This window comes from Lissotriton vulgaris, chromosome 3_2 (genome assembly GCF_964263255.1).
Source record: "Lissotriton vulgaris chromosome 3_2, aLisVul1.2, whole genome shotgun sequence".
NCBI classification, from domain to species: Eukaryota; Metazoa; Chordata; class Amphibia; order Caudata; family Salamandridae; genus Lissotriton; species Lissotriton vulgaris.
This window is the reverse complement of record NC_141690.1, coordinates 294687628-294712604: the sequence shown is the minus strand read 5'-3', so window position 1 is coordinate 294712604 and position 24977 is coordinate 294687628. Positions and strand designations below refer to the sequence as shown.

The 24977-nt window shown below is 42.2% G+C and overlaps 1 protein-coding gene across 1 annotated transcript in view; it reads right to left on the bottom strand.

Moving 5' to 3' along the window:
- Positions 1-7594: 7594 nt before the first annotated feature.
- LOC147725742 (vomeronasal type-2 receptor 26-like) overlaps positions 7595-24977 on the bottom strand; it is a 50082-nt gene continuing 32699 nt past the window's right edge. Inside the window, exon 3 of the mRNA XM_086964582.1 lies at positions 7595-9118. Within this exon, the coding sequence (XP_086820708.1) occupies positions 8217-9116 (900 nt within the window). The 5' untranslated portion in view covers positions 9117-9118 and the 3' untranslated portion in view covers positions 7595-8216. The remainder of the gene's footprint in view (positions 9119-24977) is intronic.

Here is a 24977-nt window from a genome sequence, read left to right as displayed (position 1 = left end):
GTCGGATCACAACCCTGTCAAACTGTCATTAAGCATCCCAAATTACACACCACCGCCATTCAGTTGGCGTTTCAATTCTAGCGCACTCACAGACCCACTATATGTTGATACCATGGGTAAGGCTATAAAAGATTACTTCAGTCTTAATGTAGACACCACGGAGGACACAGGACTTTTATGGGAAGCATTTAAGGCAACAATACGGGGGGTCTGTATAGGCACGACCGCTGGTATACTAAAAGACATCAGAGCACAGATTTCACGATGTGAATCTACACTCCGTGCTTTAGAGTGACAATATGAATTAACCCCGACACAAAACATACTAAGCAACATTAGAACTACACTTACTGAACACCAAAAATTCGCCACTGACGAAATTAAATATCTAAGCAAACGACATGTGGCTAGATCATATGGGGAAGGCGGCAGACCAGGAAGGGCTCTAGCTACTAAAATATGCACTGGACACAAACAATACATAATTACAAAGACTGTTGGGGATGATGGACAAACACACACTGACCAGACGGGCATTCTACAGAGCTTTGTACGCACCTACCAGGACCTATATACATCACGACCCATTGCCACACAACTCGAAACACTACAATACCTTGATGATATTGCTATTGGTTGGTTGTCAGATAACCAGAGACAATATTTAGCCCAGCCACTAACGAAGGAGGAAATAGCTGAAGTTATAGCATCATTAACAAACGGGAAAGCACCAGGGCCCGATGGATTCACTTGTGAATTCTATAAGACATTCAGTGAATTACTATCTCCTTACCTAGTTGATATGTTCGGGGAGGCACTAGAAGTGCAGATTCTTCCGGCCACATTGCGTGAGGCAATGATTATAGCATTGTTAAAACCAGGTAAAGACCCCAAAACTTGCAATTCTTATCGCCCTCTGTCGCTGTTAAATGTAGACACCAAAATATTAGCTAAAGTCCTCGCCACCCGATTACAACCACTTATGGCCACACTAGTTCTCCCAGATCAATCGGGATTCATCCCCTCTAGGAACACCACGCACAACACCAGAACGCTATTTGCCACTGCACATTACCTTACACCGCCCACTAAGGCAGCAGCGATCATGCTGGATGCTGCTAAAGCATTCGACTCCATTCAATGGTCGTATCTAATAAGGATATTGCATAGAATGGGATTTCCTCGGATTTTCATTCAATGGGTACAGCTACTTTACACCAAACCAGTGGCTAGGATTAAAATCAATGGTTATATATCAGAGACCATTGACATAGAGAGAGGGACGAGACAGGCTTGCCCCCTGTCCCCTCTCCTATTTGCACTGGCACTGGAACCTCTAGCCTGCATAGTCAGACAGAAACATCCCCACCTTGCACTTCAATTCCCGAACAGACCACTGCATATATCCTTGTACGCAGATGACATGTTATTGTACATCAGAGACCCGGCTGTTAACCTGGACCCACTCCTAAGAGTATACATCCGATTCGGTGGGTACTCAGCTCTGCAAATCAATTGGGACAAATCCTCCATCTTTCCATTGACTGACTCCACACAACAACACACGACAGAATACCCACTAGAGTGGCAGACAGACCCCATACGATATCTAGGCATTTGGTTCCACCGAGACCCCGAGGTGGTTATTAGAACCAATTATGGTAGGGCGATTGACACACTTGAAGATAAAATCACTAGATGGATTCAACTCCCACTGTCGCTGGCCGACAGGATGGCGATTGTGAAGATGGTAGTACTCCCTAAATTGCTTTACCTTTTCAATAACATTCCGATACAACCGCCAAAAGAGGTGTTCAAACGCATCACGTCAATGATATTGAAGCTGATATGGGCAGGTAAAAAAGCACGCATAAAGCTAGACACATTAACGCTACCGATTCATAAGGGAGGTTGGGGTGTGCCAGATTTTTGGTTGTACTACCTATGCGCACAGGCCCAATTTGCCACACACTGGTACCACACGACACCATATCTAACTCTCCTAGCAGTGGAGGAAGGCGATGCAGCCCGATCCCGTTGGACGCTATAATAACGCATGTAAGACCTCCGCTACATAATAAGGGCATAAATACAATAGACACTACCAACTCTGCCTGGAGAACTCTGGGCCACATGATGCATAAACTCCCACTCTATGCTCCAGCACTGCCGCTACATCATCACCCAAATCTGTCTGTCACTGGTGAAGAAGTGGGCATGAACCTATTAACACAAGTGGGTTTATGTACAATGGGCGACGTCTATAAGGACGGGGCCTTTCTTACAGATCAGGACTTAGCCTTTATTCAAAACCAGACAACACTCTTTCGCTTTACATTCTACAGACTTAAAAGAGCGTTGAAACAACACTTTCCGACATTCCCGAACGAACCCCAGACAATGACAGAATTGATCACCTCCACGAACACATCACATTTGGTCTCACGTCACGACTTTATACTCAAGCGCAGACAGAACTAGACCGTAGGGCTACCAAGGCACTGGGAAAATGGAATACACTTTTGGACACACCTCTTACAGACAAAGAATGGGAAACCACATGCACACTCACGAAAATACTAACGCCAAATGGCAAACTACGTATAATCCACTTCAAATTCCTCCACCAGATATATTACACTCCTGCCCAATTATATAGATACGGACTACGCGAGGTAGCACGATGTAAAAGATGTGGGCATGACCAGGCAGATTTTATACACCTGGCCTGGAACTGTTTGAAGATACAGGCTTACTGGGCGGAAGTAACTGAAAAACTGACAGAGATGGTGGGAGTACCGATTGCATGCACAGTTACATGTTGTCTATTGGGCCTACTACATAACGTAAAGGCGACGCAACGTAAATTTTGCGTCATAGCATTGTTATTAGCCAAACACAGACTTTCTATGTGCTGGGATAGTTCACACACACCCCAAATTAAACATTGGATACAGGACATGGCGTATTGCCAGGATACTCTTAGGACATACGAGGAGTCCCTTCCACCGAGATCTAGACCCAGAGACTACTGGACATATTTCACTACATACTTAAACGCGCAAGTAGAGGACTAAGGGGCAAACAACACCATTAGCCATAGCTGATAGCTAGCATGAGAATTACTGGATAGAGGTTTTGCATATATCGAGTTATTGATATGTGGAGCTGGAGTTGGAATGTGGTAGTGGACTGATCGAGTTATGTTAGACATATGTTATTTAAATAAAATTATAAAAACTGAGACCAACTGATTTTGTAATTGCGGCCGGCCCACAGTGGTTGTAGGTGACTTGCTGTGTACTTTAACAAATGTTATGCATACAATTTGCTCATGTTTATCTGATTCAACAACACGCCGCCGGCCTTTTCTTTTAAGGTTGTGGGCGCTAAGCTGTGTAAACTATGTGCATACCGACAATAAAGGTCTTGGAACAAAAAAAAAAATATTGTAGTAATTTAGAGAAATCTATCTCTGTGGTTGACAATGGGTTAACAACTCTGTCGTCCAGGATATATTCATTGGACAGCATAGTGTCTTCCGCCATAGACATCATGGAACAGAACTTGGTCATGTTGCAACATGGTCAGTCGCAACTACGTTCTATCATGCTATTAGGCTGGACATTGCAAAACCTTCATTCAGGCTATGTGCCTTGGCGTTTAATCATTACTACGTCACTGTTTTCAAAATTCACTCTCACTGATAAACAGGTCAAATTGGCAAAAAGGGGAGCAGACTATATGGTGCTGAGCATTGAAAAACTGGAAAGATTGCCATTTCGGTAGCTGAAAAATCAGCTATTGAATGGATAATACATGGAACAATCACTCTGCCTCTTACAATCTTCCATTTTTAGTATTGCCTAAAACACATACCATCAGGCACATATGAAAGGTTGGGTAAAGGATACATCAGGACATCCTGGGAATTACCTTACACACACATAGATGTTGGAATGGGGGACGTAAAGTGTTTTTTTAGCGGGGAAAAACTGTGAAATCGCACTAAGGGGTTCTCTCCTTTGTCAGGGTATAAACTTACACGGGGCCTGCGATGGTTGCTCTAACAACTTATCCTGCCACTTGCAAGGTTCACCAGCTGCAGTGATTGATCCAATTTTTGGATAGCTCTCGAATGGGAGTTACCTCATGTTGAATGATCACAGCTGCTGTGGCATGTTGCCAGGCATACCATATCTAGTAACTGTGTTAACCATGGTCACTTGCTGTATGCAAGTAGTGTTTCCACAAACCAAGACAGCCAGGGAGTCGCCTTTATGGCCTTCACTGAACATCTCTTCTATACGAATTGATACTTTAAGCAGAATGAAAGCCATTCTTTTGCAAAAAGTGTGCCACTGACCTCGGCCAAAGAAACCTAAGATCTACAAATCGCAAGGACTTCTGCCGAGATACATGCCCTCTTAACTACAAACTGCCCTATACATTTCTCAGAAATGTTAAGTCATATCTTAAACATGTCTGATACGAGCGGTACTGTACATGTATTTAAGACCGTATTTTCTGGACTGTTAGCACCTTTTGAAGCGGTCCTAGGAATATTTCCAAACTTCGTGCACCCTGTGTTTGGCGGATTGCCCCTCCTGTTGGGACTCATTGCAGGGAAACTATTTTTGCTCCTACTGCTGCGATATGGCAAGCCAATTCACGAGCGACACCCAGTTCTCCATGAAGACAACTCTACTGGCGATGAAGTGTTGTGAGCGCATTGTCCAAATTTCGGAACTACCTTGTCTATGAGAATTAAATACCACATGGTTTCTGTCATTCAGACCAATTTGGCAAGATTGCATCTTACCTGGTCTACGCTGCCTGCAATGCAGAGAAGAATGCGTGCTAGACACATGTCTCACACTCCCATCAGTCATGCCAACGGATGTTGATACTTTGCTTAAACCAGTAATGGCCCATGCACTGTGTTGTCCCCAGAGGCTACCAATTCTGATGACGACATTCATTGAGATCTCACAGGTGCACATTGCAACTGCTGAGGTACGAGAGGAAACAGGTGTGCAGGTACCATTCATTACGAACATTGCTAATGCGACCAATGCAGACGCCGATGCTTCACATCTATGTGCGGTTAATCTTCTAAACGAGGTAATACAACTTTCACCTACAATTGGAGACAATTTTTTGTCAACAGACATAGAAAATTTCATGTTTTCTCCAAGCCCTAACAATGACTTTTGAATGTTGACACACAGTGTTCTGAGAGACTTTGAATTTGACCTTCATTTTTCAAACCAAAGTTCTAACTTTGGAACTCTTTTTCCTATGATAAATTTTTTACCCCAAATTTGTATTTTTCGTTTTTGGCACAAGTAATCTGCTTAAAGTAGAACTATTCATAGAGAAAAAGAATTCTTTGAAAAAATTCCAGAGACAATATTTGACTCTTGTCCACATACAAACAGTTGTATGTAATCCTGACATGGAATGGTATCGCCATTTTTCTTCTGTATTTAAGAGCCATTTCAGAAATGTATGTTTTCATGATTCATTCAGTTAGCATTTAAAATGTCAAAAAACATGCTTTGAATGAAACATTGCTTTAAATGCGTACAGCACAAATGCATCTTTTATGTGTACAACCAGTTCAAATGCATTTTTATGTATTTCAGGTAGGTTTTCACACTTCATGTGTAGATATGTTTTAGATATGTTAAACATGTTTAGAATTTAGTAACGTCGTACATAAGAAAGTGGAATGGGTGTTGTGTTCGATTTTAATTCCGAATGAATTTGCTGATTCATGCCCATATATAGGTACAATTCGCATTGCACTTATATGGGCATAGAAATACAGCCCTTATTTAGGCATAGCCCATGCTGCCCAAATACAGGCATGGCTACTTCCATCCGTTCATCTATGTCACAATGATTTCTTGGAAAACCAGACTCTTAAGCCGTTAGGGACTTCCCTTGCTTGAATATTGATTTCTTCAAGAACTCATATTATCAAGAAAGGGGTGATACATTATTGCCGCTTTTATCGGCAGGAAACTGCCGCTAAAGTGATGATAATGAGCTTGATAATATGCCCTTGTGAATTCCCATAGAGCGTAAGCTTAACAAAGTCGCCTTTGTGATCCACCATAGCGACATCACTACTGCTCACAAACAAACCTATGCAGCCGCCCACATCGCAGCACGATAAAGATCACTCTCCCTTACTACGGCCCCCCATTTTACACTATATCCCCAGTCGCCAAACCAGTCCGACACCTCTTTTGGCGATGGGTCTGTACTTCAGGCACAGTCTGGTAAAAATCACTGAAGCACTTGTTGCTTGACCGCAATAGATGGACCCTACTGTTTGATTCTAAAACGCTGGCATGACTCCATCTATTGATCGGAGAACACTATCATATTGCCTTGGCATTGTGTACAAGGCCTACAGGTGTCTTGTGCACATGTGTTTTTTATTTACATCCACATGGCCACACAGCTATCTGTAAAATGCAAACAATGGTATCACAATCTCACCCCAAAACAAAGATACTTTTTTCTCGATATAAATATCTGTTGCCAAGTATATTCAGAGGAGGCACTTCTGCTGACTTCAAGAAGGTCCCACATGCTGAAGCTATTGCCCAGCAGCTGACTGATATCTCCTTGAGGGTTGTCCAGTTCGTGACAAAGGCGGGGTACTACATTCTTACCCAGCAGGTAATGGAATTGGATCATCCAGTAGGGGGTTTCTTGACAGAAGGTACACATCCACGGAAAAACACTCAAGGTAGGGTTCACATATGCTAGATTATTATATTCTATATGCTTGCATATATACTTTGGTTTAGCAAGATGGTGTAACTTTTTGTTCTGTTCACTGTCCTGACACTTAATATAATTTTTGCCTGCTTCTGTCTATTGATCATTGTAGCACATATTTTTGATACCAGAATCACTTTAGTTCAACAAGCATTGAAAATGTTCCTTTGTGCATTTGTTGTACATTTTTCTGAGCAAATGAGAGCACAAATGTACGAGCGAAAGGTTCTCAGTCTGTTACTATGGTTCACTGGATGCTGTACAAATACTCCATTTGTTCATTCATTTATTCAAACATTACACCAATGTGATAGGGGGGAATTTAGCTACTAATTAGAGGAGGAACCAAGAGTTAGATTGTATCCCTGGCTTACCCTACTACATGTGAAACCAATAACAAGTTGGTGAAGATTCCCTGATGTCCTTTGATGATGTACCTTTGTAAAGATAACACATTACACTGTTAGATGTTAATCATTCGCTGTCGAGTGAGTGCATCAGCCACATATTCTGATAGCTGCTAACACTGTTTATTGCTTCAGCTCGATACAGAAAGAACAGTGCACTAGACGCGTCCCCAGTGGACGTGTCATTAACGCGTCTATTAAAAGATGCTCCACCATCTCCAGTGGATACCCACAGCACCTGCTTCAGTAACTTCTTGCATCAATATCACAGCAGCTGCTCATCAAACCTCAGACAGGAAATAGTTGTTCTGACTCACCATATACAGTTCATTCTGATCTGGAAATATCCATATCAATGAAGAAATATTACAGCAAAAACTAATTAGATCAATAAAATGAAGGAATTTATTAACACAGACTCTGCTCTTAAACACTTGCAGCACAAGTAAACTGGGATATTTTACAACAATCAGACACATGTAAACCTCTGCCTGGAACCACACACAGATGCTGCTCTTTGCACAAAAACTTTGTGAAGTTACTTGAAGCAATAAAAGGGTGAGGCTGCATTTACAAACTCACTGCCTCAAAAGCAACTCCTCGAAATACCTAGGACACCTCGAACAGGCTACTCAAGAACAAAACATGTATAATAATAGGCTCTAGATGACGCGCTGCAAGACTGGTCTTTCTAGAGTGAGGAACTTCAACTAGACTCAAACAAAAATAAAACAAACCAAATCACCTCTTGAACTGCTCAGGTACATTCCAGGCTTCTATTCTTATTCAACCAATCAAAAATGCCAACTCATTCAGTTGTATCAGCATGGACTCAAACCCATCCCTATTGGCTCCAATACAAAAACACCTGTGCTTTCCTGCAAAGAGCCCAATGGCTGAACAAAAGGATTGTAACATTTCTGACTCAATGTTCTGCTCCCCAACACCCTTCCAGAAAATGCAATATTTTAATATTTATTTATGAGTAAGTTTTAAACTTCTGGTATCAAGCTACAAATGGCCACAAGTTAAACGTTCTCTTGTGTTAATATCTGGCTTAAATAGAATGATGTAACATTTGGGAATGAATATGCAGCCCAGCAGTCCAGCGCTAGAAGTCAAGATGGCAAAGACCTCCACGGCCACCATGTACTTGCCCTTCGTGCTGACATAAGCCGGGATGAAGGAGACCCAGACACTGCAGAACACAAGCATGCTGAATGTGATGAGCTTGGCTTCGTTGAATTTATCTGGGAGGTTCCTGGCTAGGAAAGCCACAGTGAAGCTGGCAAAGGCCAGGAGGGCCATGTAACCAATCACAGTGTAGAAGGCAGTGACAGAGCCCATGTCACACAGCAGGATCTTCTTGCCAGTCTCAGAGTGCATGTCAGTGCCAGGGTGAGGTGGAGAGGTGAGCAGCCAAGAGACACAGATTGCCACTTCTCCCAGTGTGCACAAGAGGACAACAGAGCCAGACATCCGGGGTCCCAGCCATCGACTCAATTTGCTGCCAGGCCTGGTGGCATTAAAGGCAATCACCACAGTGATGGTTTTTGATAAAACACAAGACACAGCAACAGCAAAAATAATCCCAAATGCAGCCTGTTGGATCAGACAGGTGAAGGTTGCAGGCTGCCCAATAAATAAGAGAGAGCAGAGAAAGGCCAAAATGAGTGAGACAAGGAGTGTGTAGCTGAGATCACGGTTATTGGCCTTTACTATTGGGGTGTCCCGGTGTCTGATAAAGATTCCCAGCACTCCAGCTGCAACCACAGAGAAGATAAGGGCCACAGTGGCCAAAGTAACACCTAGGCTATCGCTGTATGAGAGGAAGACAATGACCTTCAGGAGGCATCCATCCTTCCTGTCATTCGGCCACTGGTCCTCGGGGCACTGCATGCAGCTCTCCATGTCTGCAAGAAAGTACACATGATATCAGCCATTTCCACTCTTTCAAGCTCTTACAAATAGTCATTTGATAATGTAATAAAACATATTCTGACATTACTTTGAGAAAGTTTTATTAGGAAAAATAAAGTGATCAATTTTGATATCTTTAGCTAGAAGGATCAGTGCCTGATTTAGGCTTGTGCCATTCTAATACAATCATGTGAAGATCACACCTCCCACCCTGCAAACCCAGGCAGGAAACCGGCAGTAACACTGCTCCTGGTATGACTGATACCAGAGGTTGTTTGAAGATTGTTGGAGAACTGCTAAAGGAGCATGTTGTACATACCTTTTTCCCTTTCCATTACATTCCCTGCTCGCTCTTGCTTCAACCTTCTAGACTGATTGTATGATTCTTACCTTGTCACTTTTGGAGTTCCAATCTGGTCAGTTACTACTTGGCCAGATGGGCGACGGTCCTGTTATCTTCTTTACTGCTGCAATAAACTACTTACTTGCCACCTTCCTGGATCTGGAGTCATCGTCTTATTTACAACATTTTGGCGACTTGTTGAAGGGAGCATCTGGCCATTTCCGGTTGCAGCAAAAGAAAGAATATTGAAAAACAGCGATCCGTTTCCCGACGAACCCACTAGTTACAGCGTTTTGTCCTGCCTATCTTCTGTCACCTCTCGCATCGATCGACGTAGAGAATATCCGACAGTAAGCTGAATTTTTAAATTTTTTTTTTCCCGCTTTCTCTGCTGAAGTTCAGTTGATGACGTCTTTGTCTGATCGCGTGCAGTTCTCCGCGTTACCCGGCAACGCAATAACAAGGTGCGTAAGCTGTGTAGCATTCCTTGTTGCCATATCAACGTGTCTCCCTGGTTACAAGTGACGCGACGCGAAGAACGAACAGCGGAGCAGAAGACGCCAACCTGTTTCCTTGACTACAGGTGACGCGAGGAACGTGGAGCAGAGCGGAAGACGCAGAAGGTGTTGCGCGTCACTGGTATGTTCACGAGCTGAACGCTGCTGCCTACGCAAGGTTAACTACGTGACCTTTGACGTAAGCGGCCATTTTGAAAACACTTCCTCGTATATTTAGTAATTGGCAGACAAACGCGAGTGGATTTTGGTGCGCAAAGGCTTTATAAATTCGAGACTGCATATTTCAAGTAAGCACATCTTAAAACAGTTTTTTGTAGTGCTTCTTCATTTCTCTATTTAACCACAAAGCATTTTTTTATGTGACTTTCTCAACCTTCCAATTATCAAGAGTACTAGCGCTTGAACATATTATAACTCTGTGGTGATAATTAAAAGTACCTTGTCATGGCACATTCTATAAACGTTGCTCTTCCTCCGCAATTTTTAAGTGAGCCAGGCAATCCATCCACTCCCTGGGAGGACTGGATTATAATGTTCAATAACTATATCGAGGCTCTTGACGGAGAGGACTTCTCACCTAAAAGAAAAACAGCGCTCTTGATGACCACATTAGGGAAGGAAGGACAACGTCTTTTTAAATATTTGCCTCAGGTTCTCTCTTCCTCTTCACAACCTTTTGACGAGTACAAAGAAGCTATTGCTAGATTGGAGAATAGGTTTGGAAGAGAAGAAAATCTAATTCTTCAACGTTACAGATTCTACAAAAACAAACAACTTGAGGGTGAAAGTATAGATGACTTTGTTGCCCGCTTACGTGAATTATCTGTTAAATGTAATTTTGGCCAAATGGCTGATGAACACATTAGGGACCAATTAGTTGTACAAGCTAATAATAGGAAGATTCAAGAACGCTTGTGGGCGGCTAAAAACCCTACCCTTAAAGTAGCAATTGAATTAGCGAAAGTTGTGGAAGAGAGTGAAAAGTGTATTAAGGAGTTGCAAAAGAGTAGCATAGACTCAAAGGTTTCTGAAATATCCCATAAAGTTATCAACAGTGACATTAGTGATGATGAGGCAGCTGCTGTAGCAATCGTTAGAAAGAAAGGCTATGTTCTACAAAAAAAAAATATGCCCCAACAGTTTTTCAATAGACCCCAATTGCAACCTAGTAACAAATTTATGTCTAAGATGTGTTCTAGGTGTGGGAGTTATTCACACATGTCTGATGCTAAATTCTGTTTCGCTAACAACAAGGAATGTTTACGTTGTGGTAAGATGGGTCACTTCGCAAAGATGTGCAAGAACAGGTCTAACCCGAGGGTTACTGTTGTAGGTGAATATGGTGACCTGAAGCGGGATGTCAACAAAATTCTGGTGTTATATGATTCTGTGTGTACATGTGCTGAAAAGAGAGAAAGAATCCCTAAAGCTGACTTCATAATTGATGACAAACGTATCAACTTAATGGTTGACACTGGGTCCAAGTGGACTATTATTCCTTCATCTATGTTTAAGGAGGTATGGGGAAACAAATGTCTGGATGTGTGTGACATTTTTCCTTCCGGCTACCAGGGAGAGAAAATTGACCTTCTTGGTTATTTTGAAGGGAGCATTGTTTTTAAAAATAGATCCACTTGGGGTAAGATTTATGTGTCCGTAGATGGTCCCGCCATTCTGGGACGTTCTCACCAGTATGACTTACATATTATTGTTAACCCCAGAGCTGATGAACCTGTGTTAGTTATTGATGATTGCTCTATTGATGACATTCTTTCAAATCACAGCCTTGTTTTCAGAGAAAAATTAGGCGAGCTACAAGGTTACTCTCACAGAATATTATTGAAAGATGGCAGTGTTCCAGTCCAGCACAAAGCTAGGAGAGTTCCTTTTGCCTTACGTGGTGAGGTTAAAGCTGTCCTAGAAGAGATGCTTCAAGGGGGCATCATTGAGCCGGTAGAAGCTTCTCCATGGGTTTCCCCTGTTGTCATTTCGCAGAAACCCGATAACAAAATTAGGTTCTGTGTAGACCTACGCTCCTTGAATAAATGTGTAGTGGCTGATATATTTCCTTTACCCAATATAGGTGAATTAGTCTCCACTCTCAAGGGAGCAAGATTCTTTAGCAAATTAGACCTTAAACACGCTTATCATCAGATTCGTTTAGATGAGAGTTCAAAGCATCTCACTGCTTTTATCACAGGAGAAGGAACCTTTCAATTTACTAGGTTACCGTTTGGTCTCATTTCTGCTGCTAGTGTGTTCCAGCGTATGGTTACTGAAGTCTTCAAGGGATTAGACAAAGTAATTTTCTTCCAAGATGACATCCTCATCTTTGGTGATACCTTGGAAGAACATAACAATGTCTTACAAAATGTTCTTCGTAGAATTGTTGATGCCGGTCTCACACTACGCCGTGAGAAATGTGCATTTTTAGTCAAAGAGGTTGAATATTTAGGTTTCTGTATCTCTGCTGATGGGATAAGGCCTAAAAAAAATCTTTTGGAAGCTATTGAGTTAGCCCCCTCCCCAGCTGATAAGGAACAGCTCAGGTCCTTCATGGGGCTAATCGAGTTTTATTCAAAGTTTGTGAAAGATTTCGCCTCGAAAACAGCTCCCTTAAGGTCTCTGTTGAAAAAGGGGGCGAAATTCTCTTGGTCAAGTGAACAAGAGTCTTGTTTTTGTAGCATCAAATCTGAGCTCAAGTCTTCTGATGTCCTTACCCCTTTTGACATTAAACGGTCTTCTGTCTTAATGGTGGACGCGAGTGGTATCGGCCTTGGTGCTGTGCTTCTCCAAAAACATGATGGAACCGAAAAAACCATAGCCTTTGCTTCTAGACCATTGTCTACCTCTGAAGTTAATTATTCCGTTATTGAACGGGAAGCCCTTGCTGCTGCTTGGGGTGTAAACTATTTTAGAACATACTTGTGGGGTTCACGTTTTGTCCTTCGCACAGATCACAAACCCCTCGTTAATGTTTTGGCACCTGGTGGTACAGGTAAGGGTTCACCCAGACTAGCCAGGTTAGCTTCTCGCCTGCAGGATTACCAGTTTGAGGTTGAGTTCGTTCATGGCTGGAGGAACATTCAAGCCGATTGTTTATCACGCCTCCCTACTCCTCCTGGTAATGGTCAAGATTCTGTAGGTGAGATTTGTGATGACATAGCTGTTGCTTCTCTGCAAGATGTTTTGTTTTTGTGTGAGAGTTCTTTCTCAGCTGAGGAGTGGTCCAAGAGCATGGATGAAGACCATGTTTTAAAGGCTGTTGTTGATCTTGTCCTTAAAGGGGCAAGAAGAGAAAGTACTCTTGAACCTGCTGTCAGACCTTTTCTTAGGGTCTTGAGTGAATTGTCCCTTTTTGGGAAAAATGTACTAATGAGGGGCGATCGTTTTATTCCTCCTACTTCCTTGAGGAGTAAAATTCTCGCTTTGGCTCATGAAGGTCATTTGGGCCAAACCCTCACTCAGCGGCGTGTGAAGGAAAACTTCTGGTGGCCTGCAATCGATAGCGATGCTGTAGACTGTGTTGTCAAATGTTCCTTTTGCAAAGAAGGAGAGAAACGTCTAAAAGTTGTTGGTTCTCATTCAATTGGCAACATCTCTTTTAAAAACATACCCTGGCATACAATATGCTTAGACTTCATTGGTCCTATGAGTGAACTGCCTCCAGGTCAACGCTTTGCTGTGGTTGTTATTGACTGTTTTTCAAAGTGGTTGACTGTACGTTTCTTGAGAGAAATCACAACTGATGCCACTATTCTTTTCCTTAAGTCTGTTTTCCTGAATGAGGGTTTTCCATCCGTTCTAATTACCGATAACGGCACCCAACTAACATCAACCAAAATGTCTAATTTTGTGCGTGATTCTGGCATATCTCATCACCGCACCTGTCTTTACAATCCTGAGGGAAATGGCCTATGTGAAAGAGTCAACTGGCTGGTGAAAGGTGTGATTCAGATGTCAGTTGCAAGTGGCTGCTTTTCTGATGAGCGTGTACAAGAGTTGGTTTGGGCGTATCGCTCTACGCCTCATAAGCAGGGGGAAAAATCTCCCTTTGAACTAATGCGGGGTCGCTCCCCTGTTTCACGGTTGACTCCTGCCTGGCTAAGAGAAAACGACAAGCAACCCTCCCCATCGAGTTTATGTCCTCTACCTATCTCCAATGGGGATCTTGTCAAAGTCAAACCTGGTCGCTGTGCCAAAGGTCTCTCAAAATGTAATGGTCCTTTTCGTGTTAAGAAGGCCTATCCTAATTTTGTAGTGTTTGAGAATGGTGCTAAATGGAACTACAGGAGAGTTGCACTTTACCAGAAAAATAGTGTGAATTCTTCTGATTGTCCTTCTTCTCTGTCTGGTAAAGGTTGCAATGGCTACATGTTATCAGCTCAGGCGGATTCCAGCTTGCCTTGTTTGCCTGCTGTACGGGGGGAGGTGGGTGGTGGCGATGCTTCCTCTTCTTTGTGTGACGATGGAGTTGGGATTTCCGTCCCCGCTTCTACTCCTGCTCATTCTTCTGCTAGCGTGAGCTTAAGGAGCCCTCGCTCTCGTCTTCCACCTGCCTATTTAAATGACTATGTTCACTGAGAGTTTTCTTTGTTCATTTGTCCTTTGCTTTTCTTTCTTTTCTTTTATTGTCCAAAGGGGGGAGATGTGTTGTACATACCTTTTTCCCTTTCCATTACATTCCCTGCTCGCTCTTGCTTCAACCTTCTAGACTGTTTGTATGATTCTTACCTGGTCACTTTTGGAGTTCCAATCTGGTCAGTTACTACTTGGCCAGATGGGCGACGGTCCTGTTATCTTCTTTAAACTACTTACTTGCCACCTTCCTGGATCTGGAGTCATCGTCTTATTTACAACAGAGCACACATACATGTATTTTAACTGTGTCTGGGTAACAAACTTAGCTCATTATTATCCCATTCTGGGTAAAAGCTGCCTCTCTCCAACCGCCCGACCAATTGATAAGGGTTGAGGGATCTTTGTTATCCACTATTTGAGACCCTCTTAAGGTTAATACAGGATCTTCAATCAATCAATCATGTGTTTGTTAAGCGCGACTACTCACCCGTAAGGGTATGACGGCACCGGGGAGGAGGGGAGGTGCTGGTGCAAGTCCATCAAGGAGGGGATCTTAATTCAAATGGTTCTAAGATTCCTTTCCAAACTGTAGAATCCCAGAATCTGATAGCTGGGTAATGTGGCACATTGGATTCTGGGTCATCGTATTAGGGACGCAATCAAAGTGTCATTAGGGAGTGGGGATGAGCACCCGCCCCCCCCCCAACCAAAGGTCCAGTTACGACAGTGTGCCTCCCTCCCAGAGCAGCTTGGACCTGCCTCTTTCAGGAGGATAACATCCCTCAGCCTGAGATGACTGATTCACCCATTCGTCACATGATGCTCTCTAAACAATCAGCCTCAGTGGTAAATCCATTACCTAAACAGCTGGTTATCTGAGGGCACACGATGACCATAATTACCTGTATTTTGTGATAGACATTTCAATGGAACTGATAAAAAATCATTAAGAATGAAGTGGTAAGAATCAAAGTCTCCATTTGCTGGTAACCAGTCTGATCCATCACCGGCTCAGCTAAACCAGGTTAAATGTAGAAATCACAAAGTGAAGACTGACTTAAAAAGTGCCAAAACATTCCCAGATGGTGAGTTACCACCGCACCCCGTTGATGTGACAAATCCTGAAGTATTCACTTTAAGCATCATTGCCACTGACATCTTTTGAAGCCTTAAGATGGTCTCATTTTGTAGCCAGCTTCATAATAATATTGAAGGTTTAAGTGATATCACTAATGAGGTGGCTGATGATGGGTTTGGTGTAATGCCTGAAGTTTGTCTTCACGGTCAGGTCCACTATCAAGTCAAGTCAATCAAGATAATTTATTGTATAAAATTAATAAAAATTATTACAAAATACATTTGGATCATCGTTAAAATATTAAGCAAATATTAACATTTAAATGATTAATTAAAATAAATAGTCCATTCAGATAATTTGAGCTCATATATTTCGATGTGGTATTGTAGTTCCTTGTTCCGCTTGTTGTAGAAGTAATTGGACTGACTTCATGTATTTAACCCCCCTACATGCCAACATGGGAGATGATCCGTCTAACCGTCGAATTACAGCTTGCCTGCATGTTCGGATGTTCAGTTGGTTAAAAATGGACTTTAAAAGCCGTCTCCTCAAATCCGTAAGTGCCGGGCAAGCACATAGTAAGTGGGTTAAAGTTTCATTTTGATCTCCACATAGGCGACAATTAGGGTCAGCATGACTACCTTTCCAAGATGGTAGCAGGTCCTTTGAAAAATGTAGGCCCAGTCGATGTTCTATGTATCTTTGTTTTAGTGGCCTACTAAAGTGACTTTTAAGGGTGGGCGTAAAATCCGTTTCGCGGGCAAATTTGCGGATTTTCCACGATTTCGCGATCCGCGAATCTCGCGAAATCGCGGTAAAATCCGCGAATCAGCGGGGACGGATTTTCAGCCAAGCAAGGGTTACAGCAGCAGGTGCAAAAGTTGAACCTAATTTCTTTGTAACCTTTTACAAAAGGGTTACAAACAAATTAACTTCAACTTGGACACTTGCTGCTAATTGCTTCCTGGCACCTCGTTGCCTACTTGCAACTATTCTCTGACCCTGCTCTGACCCTTGAAGCAGGGTCAGAGAATAGTTACAAGTAGGCAACGAGGTACCTGTCCAAGGAATTAAACCTCATCAGGAAGCACTTACAGATATAAAAAACAGGAAGAAGGGAGAGGATGGCAAATACACCCATTTTGAGATGTCAGGAGGGGTTAAACTAAAAGAGACCTTTACAGCACAATTTTCATATGCATTTTGCTAAAAATAAAAAGTTGTATGTTCTGTAGGGGCAACTCAGGAATCTGGCCCTTCAGAGATCCGGCCTCTCTTTCTTTCTCTCGTTCTCTCTCTCCCTCTCTCTTTCCCTCTCTTTCTCTCTCTCTCTTTCTATCTCTCTATCTATCTATCTATCTATCTATCTATCTATCTATCTATCTATCTATCTATCTATCTATCTATCTATCTATCTCTCTCTCCCTCTCCCATAAACGACTGCATGGGTAACTTCGCTATGCAAGCGGCTTGCGAAGACGCAAAAATCCCTGCGAACACGCAAAAAACCCCGCGAACACGCAAAAAACAAAAATCCGCAAATTCGCACAAATTCGTGAATTTTGCGGATCGCAAATTCGCAAATCCCCAAATTTGCAGATCGCGAATTTGCAAAATTCGCCCATGCTTAGTGACTTTCCAGATAAGACTGTGGCTTTACCCCTAAGTATGAATTTATCACGGGCTACCCGTGTCGTCGTTTTGCGGTAGTTATTTTGTCTTCCAGATAGGATTCCCATTTGACAGCATTATTTATAATCTTGTCAAAGCTATTTCTGTCTGGGGTTGAATCCCATGTTGCTTCGAGTCCTATGCCATTCAAGGATTGGGACAAAAAATCTCCCCAACTGTTTGGCACATGCTGTTTTTGCTGGGTGATGATTTCTCTCCAACACAGGTTATCCAGTGAGCCGTCTTCAGACATACGTAGTTTATGACAGAGTTTCACAAAAGTTACCATACTGCGGAATTTCTGATTGAGCAGACCGAATTCCAAACGAACGTGCGCTGGTGATGCTGATTTTGGAAGGTTTAGAGTTGCCTTATATACCTTTGTTTGTAGGCGGTTTACCAGCCCCGCTTCTTTGCCACGCCAGGTGACCAGTGTGTATGACAAGGTGGGTAGAGTTTGCGCTTTTATCACTTTCAGAAGGTGTGTATAGTTTGGGCAGTTTAATTTTTTTTGTAGTTGCCGGTATGCGTAAATCAGGGATTGTGCTTTTGCCTTTAGGTATAGTTTATGTTCTTTGTTCGTTACTCCTCGCCCCAATTTCAGTCCTAGGTACTTATATGATGTTTCCTCCTTTATTGGGGTACTGTTTGCGTACCATTTAAATGTTTGCTTTTTCGGGTCCACAATGCGTATCACTTTGGTTTTATCATTATTCAATTCCAACCGCTCGTGTTCCAAATAAATTACCAAATTATTGATCATCCTTTGCAGGCCGATTGGCGTTTGACTCAGAACAACAATGTCGTCAGCATACTGCAGGAAGGGGATTGGCGTTTTTGACAAGTATGATGGATGGCCTTCCCCGACCTCCAAGTGACCGACGATGTCTGCCATATAAAGGTTAAATAAGCTTGGGGCCAGTACGCACCCTTGTTTTAAGCCCTGTTGTGTATTAATTTCAGCCGTGATGCTGCTTCCATCTCCCAATTTAACTCGTGCCCAGGTGTTACTATACAAGCTTATAATTGCCTCCAATAGGTTCTTCGGAAGGCCCCATGTTCTTAATTTTTCCCATAGTCGGGTTCTATTCACCCTGTCGAAAGCTGCGCGTAGGTCTATAAAATAAGCGTATAGTTTTGTCTTCCTTTTTTCTGCTTTTTCCTTCAGGAGAGCCAGGGTTATCAGATTTGTTAGTGTTCCGGTCCTTACCGGTCCTTGTGGAGAAGTGTGGCTCGCGGTGTAGAGCAGGCAGACCCGGAAGCTGAGGTCAGACCCGGGACCAGGGTTCAATTCCCAACGCGGCAGGGTCTTGAGCTCAAATGTCCACGGACTCGATAATTCTCACTTCGGTGCCTGCTCTAATCATGGGTGCTCACTCTGCAACTCTGGGCATTAAGCTTGCTTAATCTCCACAACGGCCCCCCTGCGGCGGGATGCCTGGCTTTCACCCTGGGGATGCCCTGTAGGGGCTATCTCACAGAGAAAAGCCAGGACGGGTTCCCAAGGCAAGCGCCGGGAAACCTCCGGGTAGCTGTGCGCTCAATAAATGCAATAATAATAATAATAATACCCGAAACCCCGTTTGGAACATTGGTATTATTTTTTTATCTTCCATCCAGTCTTGAAGGTGTGACAGTAAGCATGACCCATATAGTTTTGCCTCTACATCCATCAGCGATATCAGCCTATAATTCCCCGGCTCGTTGTGATCACCTTGTTTGAAAATAGGGTGGATTATACTCCCGTTCCAGGATTTAGGCAGTTTATTCTGGCTGTAAATTGAATTAAAAATGGGTGTTAAGTATTCTGCCCAGAATTCAGGCGAGTATTTAAAGATAGCGTTTGGAAGCCCATTTGGGCCTGCTGCACCCTCTTTTTTCAGACGGTTTATTATGGCTTTTAGCTGGGCGGTTGTTACTAGAATGTCTGCTGCTCTATTTTCTGCTTTTTTTTGGTTTTGTAGCAAGTAAAATTACTGGCTTCCCTTTATTCTGATTTTCACAGCCCGCCCATGGTTTTAAGGTATCTTCCGGCGCGCTATTTTCTTTTCCTTGAATGATTCCCGCATGTACGGAGTTTCTAGTGCATAATTTGCATTCTGATTTACAGTGCACCTTTTGTGCGTCTTCTCTGTCCATAAACATGTTTTTAACATACTGGATCCACTTGTTTTCCTGAATGCCTGCCTCCTGTCTTAGGTTATTGCCTTTTGTCAGTTTATTAATGATTCCCCAGAATGTTCGGGTATTTTTGAGTTTCCCGGCAGTTAATAATTTTGTCCAAATTCCAGTTTGGTACGTTATCTTTGCATTACTTAGCGTACGCTTGTATCTTTTCCGCATGAGTTTTAGTTTTGTCTTGCCCGGTTTTTTCCCACTTTTTAACTCTATTACCTGATTCCGGGCTTCACGTGTAATTTTCCTTTTTCCTCTCGCATGGTGAAGGTGTACCAAGGCTTTTCCCCAGTAACAATTCTTCTCGCATTATGTTTCATAATTGGTGGTTTTCTAGTTAGGACTTCACATAAATATTCCCATGTTTTTATCGGGTTTCCTTTTTCCTCTGGTGTTAATTGGAGCAATTCTTTTTTGAACTTATCCATTGTTGGTCTTATGTCTTTCCCACCCCATTTTAGTTTGCGAAGATTGAATTTTTCAGTATTCTGAGCGAAGATATTTTGTTTTTCAGTCTTGTTGACCAACATTTTTATTTTGGTTATTAATGGGATATGATCGCTTTCTGGGCGTTGCCCAACTAAAAATGAGCTCACCTTCGATATCAAGTTTTTACTCATTATTGTAAAATTAATTAAAGACTTTCGGTTTCCGCTTACAAAAGTTATGTGTATGCCTCTGTCCCCAGTTTCTCTTTTGTTCAAAATTGAAAGGCCCAATTCTCCGAAAGCTTGAGTTATTTTGTCATCTTTTGTTAGGTTACTATTGAAATCCCCTGACACGATCATAGAGAATGATTTGTGAGTGCTTTGCAATGCCCTGATTATGGTTAGTAATGTTAACAACTTTTCCTTTTTATGTTTTTTTTCCGGGTGTATGTAAACATTGAGCACCAATAGGTTGTGAATAAGCGAAGTTGGGTTCAGCTTGTCTATAAGTTTTAATGCTTGTATCCATTTTAGTCCAGTATCTACTTCTTCTATTTCCCATCTGTATTGTTGGGCGATATACGTTGTTAATCCTCCTCTCGGATGTCCGAATTTTGAGAATTTTTCTGCCAGGACATGAAACTCTATGTAGCCAGGGATAGAAACTTGGGACAGGTTCCAGGTTTCTTGTAATAATATTAGATCGTGTTGTTCCAAGAAGGTTGCGGTTTCATGGTCGTGCCCCATGTTGTTAAAACCATGAACATTCCAGGAGCAGAGGCTGATCGTATGTATGGTTGAAGCAATGGATTCCTTTTGGTTATGAACTGTGGTTTGAGCGATGGATTCTTTTTGATTATCAACTGTTATCTGTAAGGGTAATTTCTTGTCCTCCTTTAAATATTCGGACTTGCTAGGGACACTTATTGCTCAGAACCTTTGCTACCGAAGACCAGTCAGTGATCTGTTCCTGAAACCCTCCTAACTCCACTGCATTTACCTGTCTCCTTGTGTTTTGAGGTCTTTTTTGCGGAGTTGCTGAACAGGCACTCTTTAGGCATGATTTTTGGGTATTCCCCTCTTCCTTTTGCGTATCTCCTGTGTTTGAGCTTTTTAATAGGGGAAATGGATATTTTTTCCGTTGTTGTCGCCTTAAATCTATGCCCCAGGCTTCAAAGGACATTCTCATAGCTAGAATTATATCTACTATTTCTTTAGACGACCAGGTGGTTAATGATTCTTCTACCTCCGGATTGTTTTTTGTGCATATAAATTCTACCGACAGGAGATCTTGAGATACTATGTATGTATGTATGTATGTATAGGCATTTATATAGCGCACTACTTACCCGGAGGGTCCCAAGGCGCTTCGACCGCTGCAAAACCCTTCCTGGCTTCCCTGAGAGATGGTCCCTTAATGGGTATCTCCAGGGTGAGACCAGGCATCCCCGGTGGTCTGGTGGGGCCGTTAGTGAAGATGAGGCAAGCTAATGCCCAGAGTTGCCGAGTGTGATCACTGATCAGAGTGGGCACCGAAGCGAGAGAATTATCGAGTCCGCTGACCCTGGTCCAGAAACCTGCCGCGCCGGGAATCGAACCCTGGTCCCGGGCCGTCCTCTGCTCTCGGGTCTGCCGTCTCTAACCAGTGAATGTCGTCCAGTTCAAGTAATTCTCTCAGCAGCCGCATTATGTTGCCTCTGTTCAGAAAATCTTGACCCCCTGATGTTTGGTATTCGGGTATAAATGACAATTTTTCATCGGAGTCTACTTGTGTTTGAGGACCCAATTTTGTTTTATTCTCATCTTCCGATTTTGGTTCAGGACTTATTTCACCCTTTACGTTTATTATTCTCCCTTGGTTATTTGTAATTATAGTTATTTCTTCGATTGATTTATCTGTTCTTTTATGATGGGCGGCAGATTCGTTTATCTTGACCGTACTCTGCCTTTGCTCCTTGTTGTCCCTCATTTTGTCATTATTTGTATGTTGTATTATCTGTGTGCACGTGGTTGTTTGATCTGTTTGTTGAATGCTGCAATTTTGACCGTGGTAGTTTAAGTTTATTTTTATCGGTGTTCTTTTGCTGTCATTTTTGTCGACTTTTTTTAAGGATTGCCTTTGGTTAAATTTATTGCTTACATTTTGTTCTGTATCCACGTCAGTTGTGACTTTTTGGCGATAGCATTTCTTGCTTTGCTAACTTGTCTACAGGGATTTGGATTTCATCTGACTGATGAATCGTGACTATCCGATTTACGCAGGCCTCTTGAACTAAAACACTTTCATTAACCTCATCTTGGATTTTATCTTTGTCCTGGGTACGTTTAGTTGGTTGTTCTAGGATATTTAAAATTTTTCTCCCTTGGGTGTGTTTTAGTGTTTCAGAGATAGAGCAGGTTGATGATTCTATGATAAGGCTATTCCCATTGGCTGCGCTTGGCTGCGCCGGTCGGCCTGAGGTCTTGGCTGTGTGTTTTAAAATGATTGCTTCCGAGTCTGATTTCGTTTTTTTTGGGTGATATGACGAAAGATGGGGTACGTATGAATGTGAGCTGAAGGTTGGAATTTAAGTTGTGCCCTCCCTTTCCGTGCGCGTTTTCTTTGTCTTTTGGTTAGCTTGACTTTTTTATCTATTATTGCGCTCTGTGCTTCCTCTATTTGACCAGCTCCGTGGTCTGAGATTTCTTCGCTTGTCTTACTTATCTCTGCTTCTGGGTCACTGTTTTGATTGTGGTTTGTTACTATGTGCTGACTCCCGATTTCCTCTTCTGATTTAGTTCCCCCCGTGGGGCTCGTGGTTTTGTTGTTTTGTATTGTTGCCACTGATGATTGAACTGCCCCTAGGATATCTTTTAGTATAACCGGTAAATTTGACATATCGTCCTAGACTGTTGTCACAACACAAGGGTGTGGTCTGCTCTTTAGCTTTTTACTGCCCTTCATCCATCTTGTATTTTTATCCTTGTGTGTGAGTTGACTCTTACATTGCCCTGAAGATTGTAGCAATCACTTTCACTGAACTGCTGCCACATTACCAGTGGAGGAGCATACAGATGGGGATGTCAGAATCTATTACACTAGAGAAGGTCAAACCAAGTAGGCAAAGCATGTTTTACTTGTTGCAAGTAAGAGGTAGGTTTAGTCTGGCCACAAGTATGACTGATGTGCATGATGAAGTGGTGTGGCATCTTATGTGAAGCTTTGTGGTCTTGTGACCCGTATTCATTATAAGAGCTAACCAGACTTCCATTACCAGGTGGTAACATCATATTAAGGGGTCAGCCAACGCTTACTCTTATTCTGTGTCAATATGTTATAGAAAATGTAAAAATCTCCTTTGTTCCTGTTTGTTTCCTATTAAAAGATGTTCAAGTAGAGCTAAATATGACCATATGTCCATAAAAAACATCATATTAATTAGTCAGGTTTGTATGACACTGACGACACAGCACAAAAGACAACTGAGTTCATACAAAAAGACAGACCCAATTCAGGTTTTATTACATACACGGGACCCCCTTGACTGACATGACAGGAGTGGTCATTATGACCATCCAGGTGATGACAGGCCAAAGTATAACAAATAATAACAATGCGGCTTCATGTGCAGTGTGGTGTTCTTGTGAGGGTATGGTACTCACGCGAGATGTCCTCTTAAGTCACCAACCTCCAGATCCGAGGAGTCTCCTTTTCAGGATGCACCGGCCCTCACCCACCGAGGTGGCGTGCTTTATCATTGGTGCATGACCCAATGTTTAGTCTGATGTGTAGTCCCACACTCCATGGTAAATCACTTTTTGGAGATCTTTTTTGTAGATCAAAGGACCCTAAAGTTGAGGTTCCTTTTCATGGTCTGGCTTGACATCTCAGCTGTGAGAACGGCACAGCCATGAGAACAACAGGAGTGGGGCTTTGGCTTCCCTACATGGTGGGAAACAGGAATACATTTTCTGATTGGGCAGAAGTTGTGTCCTTCCTCAAAAAAAGTGCTAGCCATCCATGCAATTGTGATCATTTCCTTTATTTAGACAGCTGCCTGAGCTTGAACTTTGAGGGGTACACACATGACATTGTAACACGGTGAAGCGTCTTAGATAGCTGCATCATTTACAGTACTTTTCTTTGAAAGTGGCACAGATGGGAGTAGGGCAGCCATTACCTACATGGACTTTTAGGTCTGGCTTAATAGTGCAAATTAAAAAGTGATCAGCAGAAAAGAACTATCAGAGTCATACTGAGAGGGGCTTAGACCACAATTCACAAAGGTAAAGTTAGACCGAGAACTTAACTTAGACCAAGAGTCTAACTTCACTACCTTTCGGTATTCACAAAGGTAAGCTACTACTAGTAACTTTAATACTAGTAATCCTACCAATCAAAACTTTATGACTTGTAACTTTACTACTAGTATGTTTACTAATAGTAAAGGTCATACCAGTACCAAACCTTTATGAATATCGAAAAGTAATAAAAATTAGACTTTTGGCCTAACTTTGACCAAATGTCTAACTTTACTACTTTTCGGTATTCACAAAGGTAATCTACTACTAGTAACTTTACTACAAGTCATTTTACCAGTCTTCACTTTACTACTAGTACCTTTAATACTATCTTTACTAATACTAAATTTGTTAATAGTAACTAACCTTTATGAATACCAAAAAGTAGAAAAGTTCGACTTTTGTTGTAAGTTAGACTTTTGGTCTAAATTTATCTTTGGACATTGGGCCCTTGACTTTAGGTCTAAAGTAAGAATTCAGGTGTAAAGTTAGACTTCAGGTGTAAAGTAAGACTTCAGGTGTAAAGTTAGACTTCAGGTGTAAAGTTAGACTTCAGGAGTAAAGTTAGACTTCAGGTGTAAAGTTAGACTTCAGGTGTAAAGTAAGACTTCAGGTCTAAAGTAAGAATTCAGGTGTAAAGTTAGACTTCAGGTGTAAAGTTAGACTTCAGGTGTAAAGTTAGACTTCAGGTGTAAAGTTAGACTTCAGGTGTAAAGTTAGACGTTAGGTCTAAACCTAGGGGCTTATTTCTGAGCCCCTTCTGGTTTACCCCAGCAA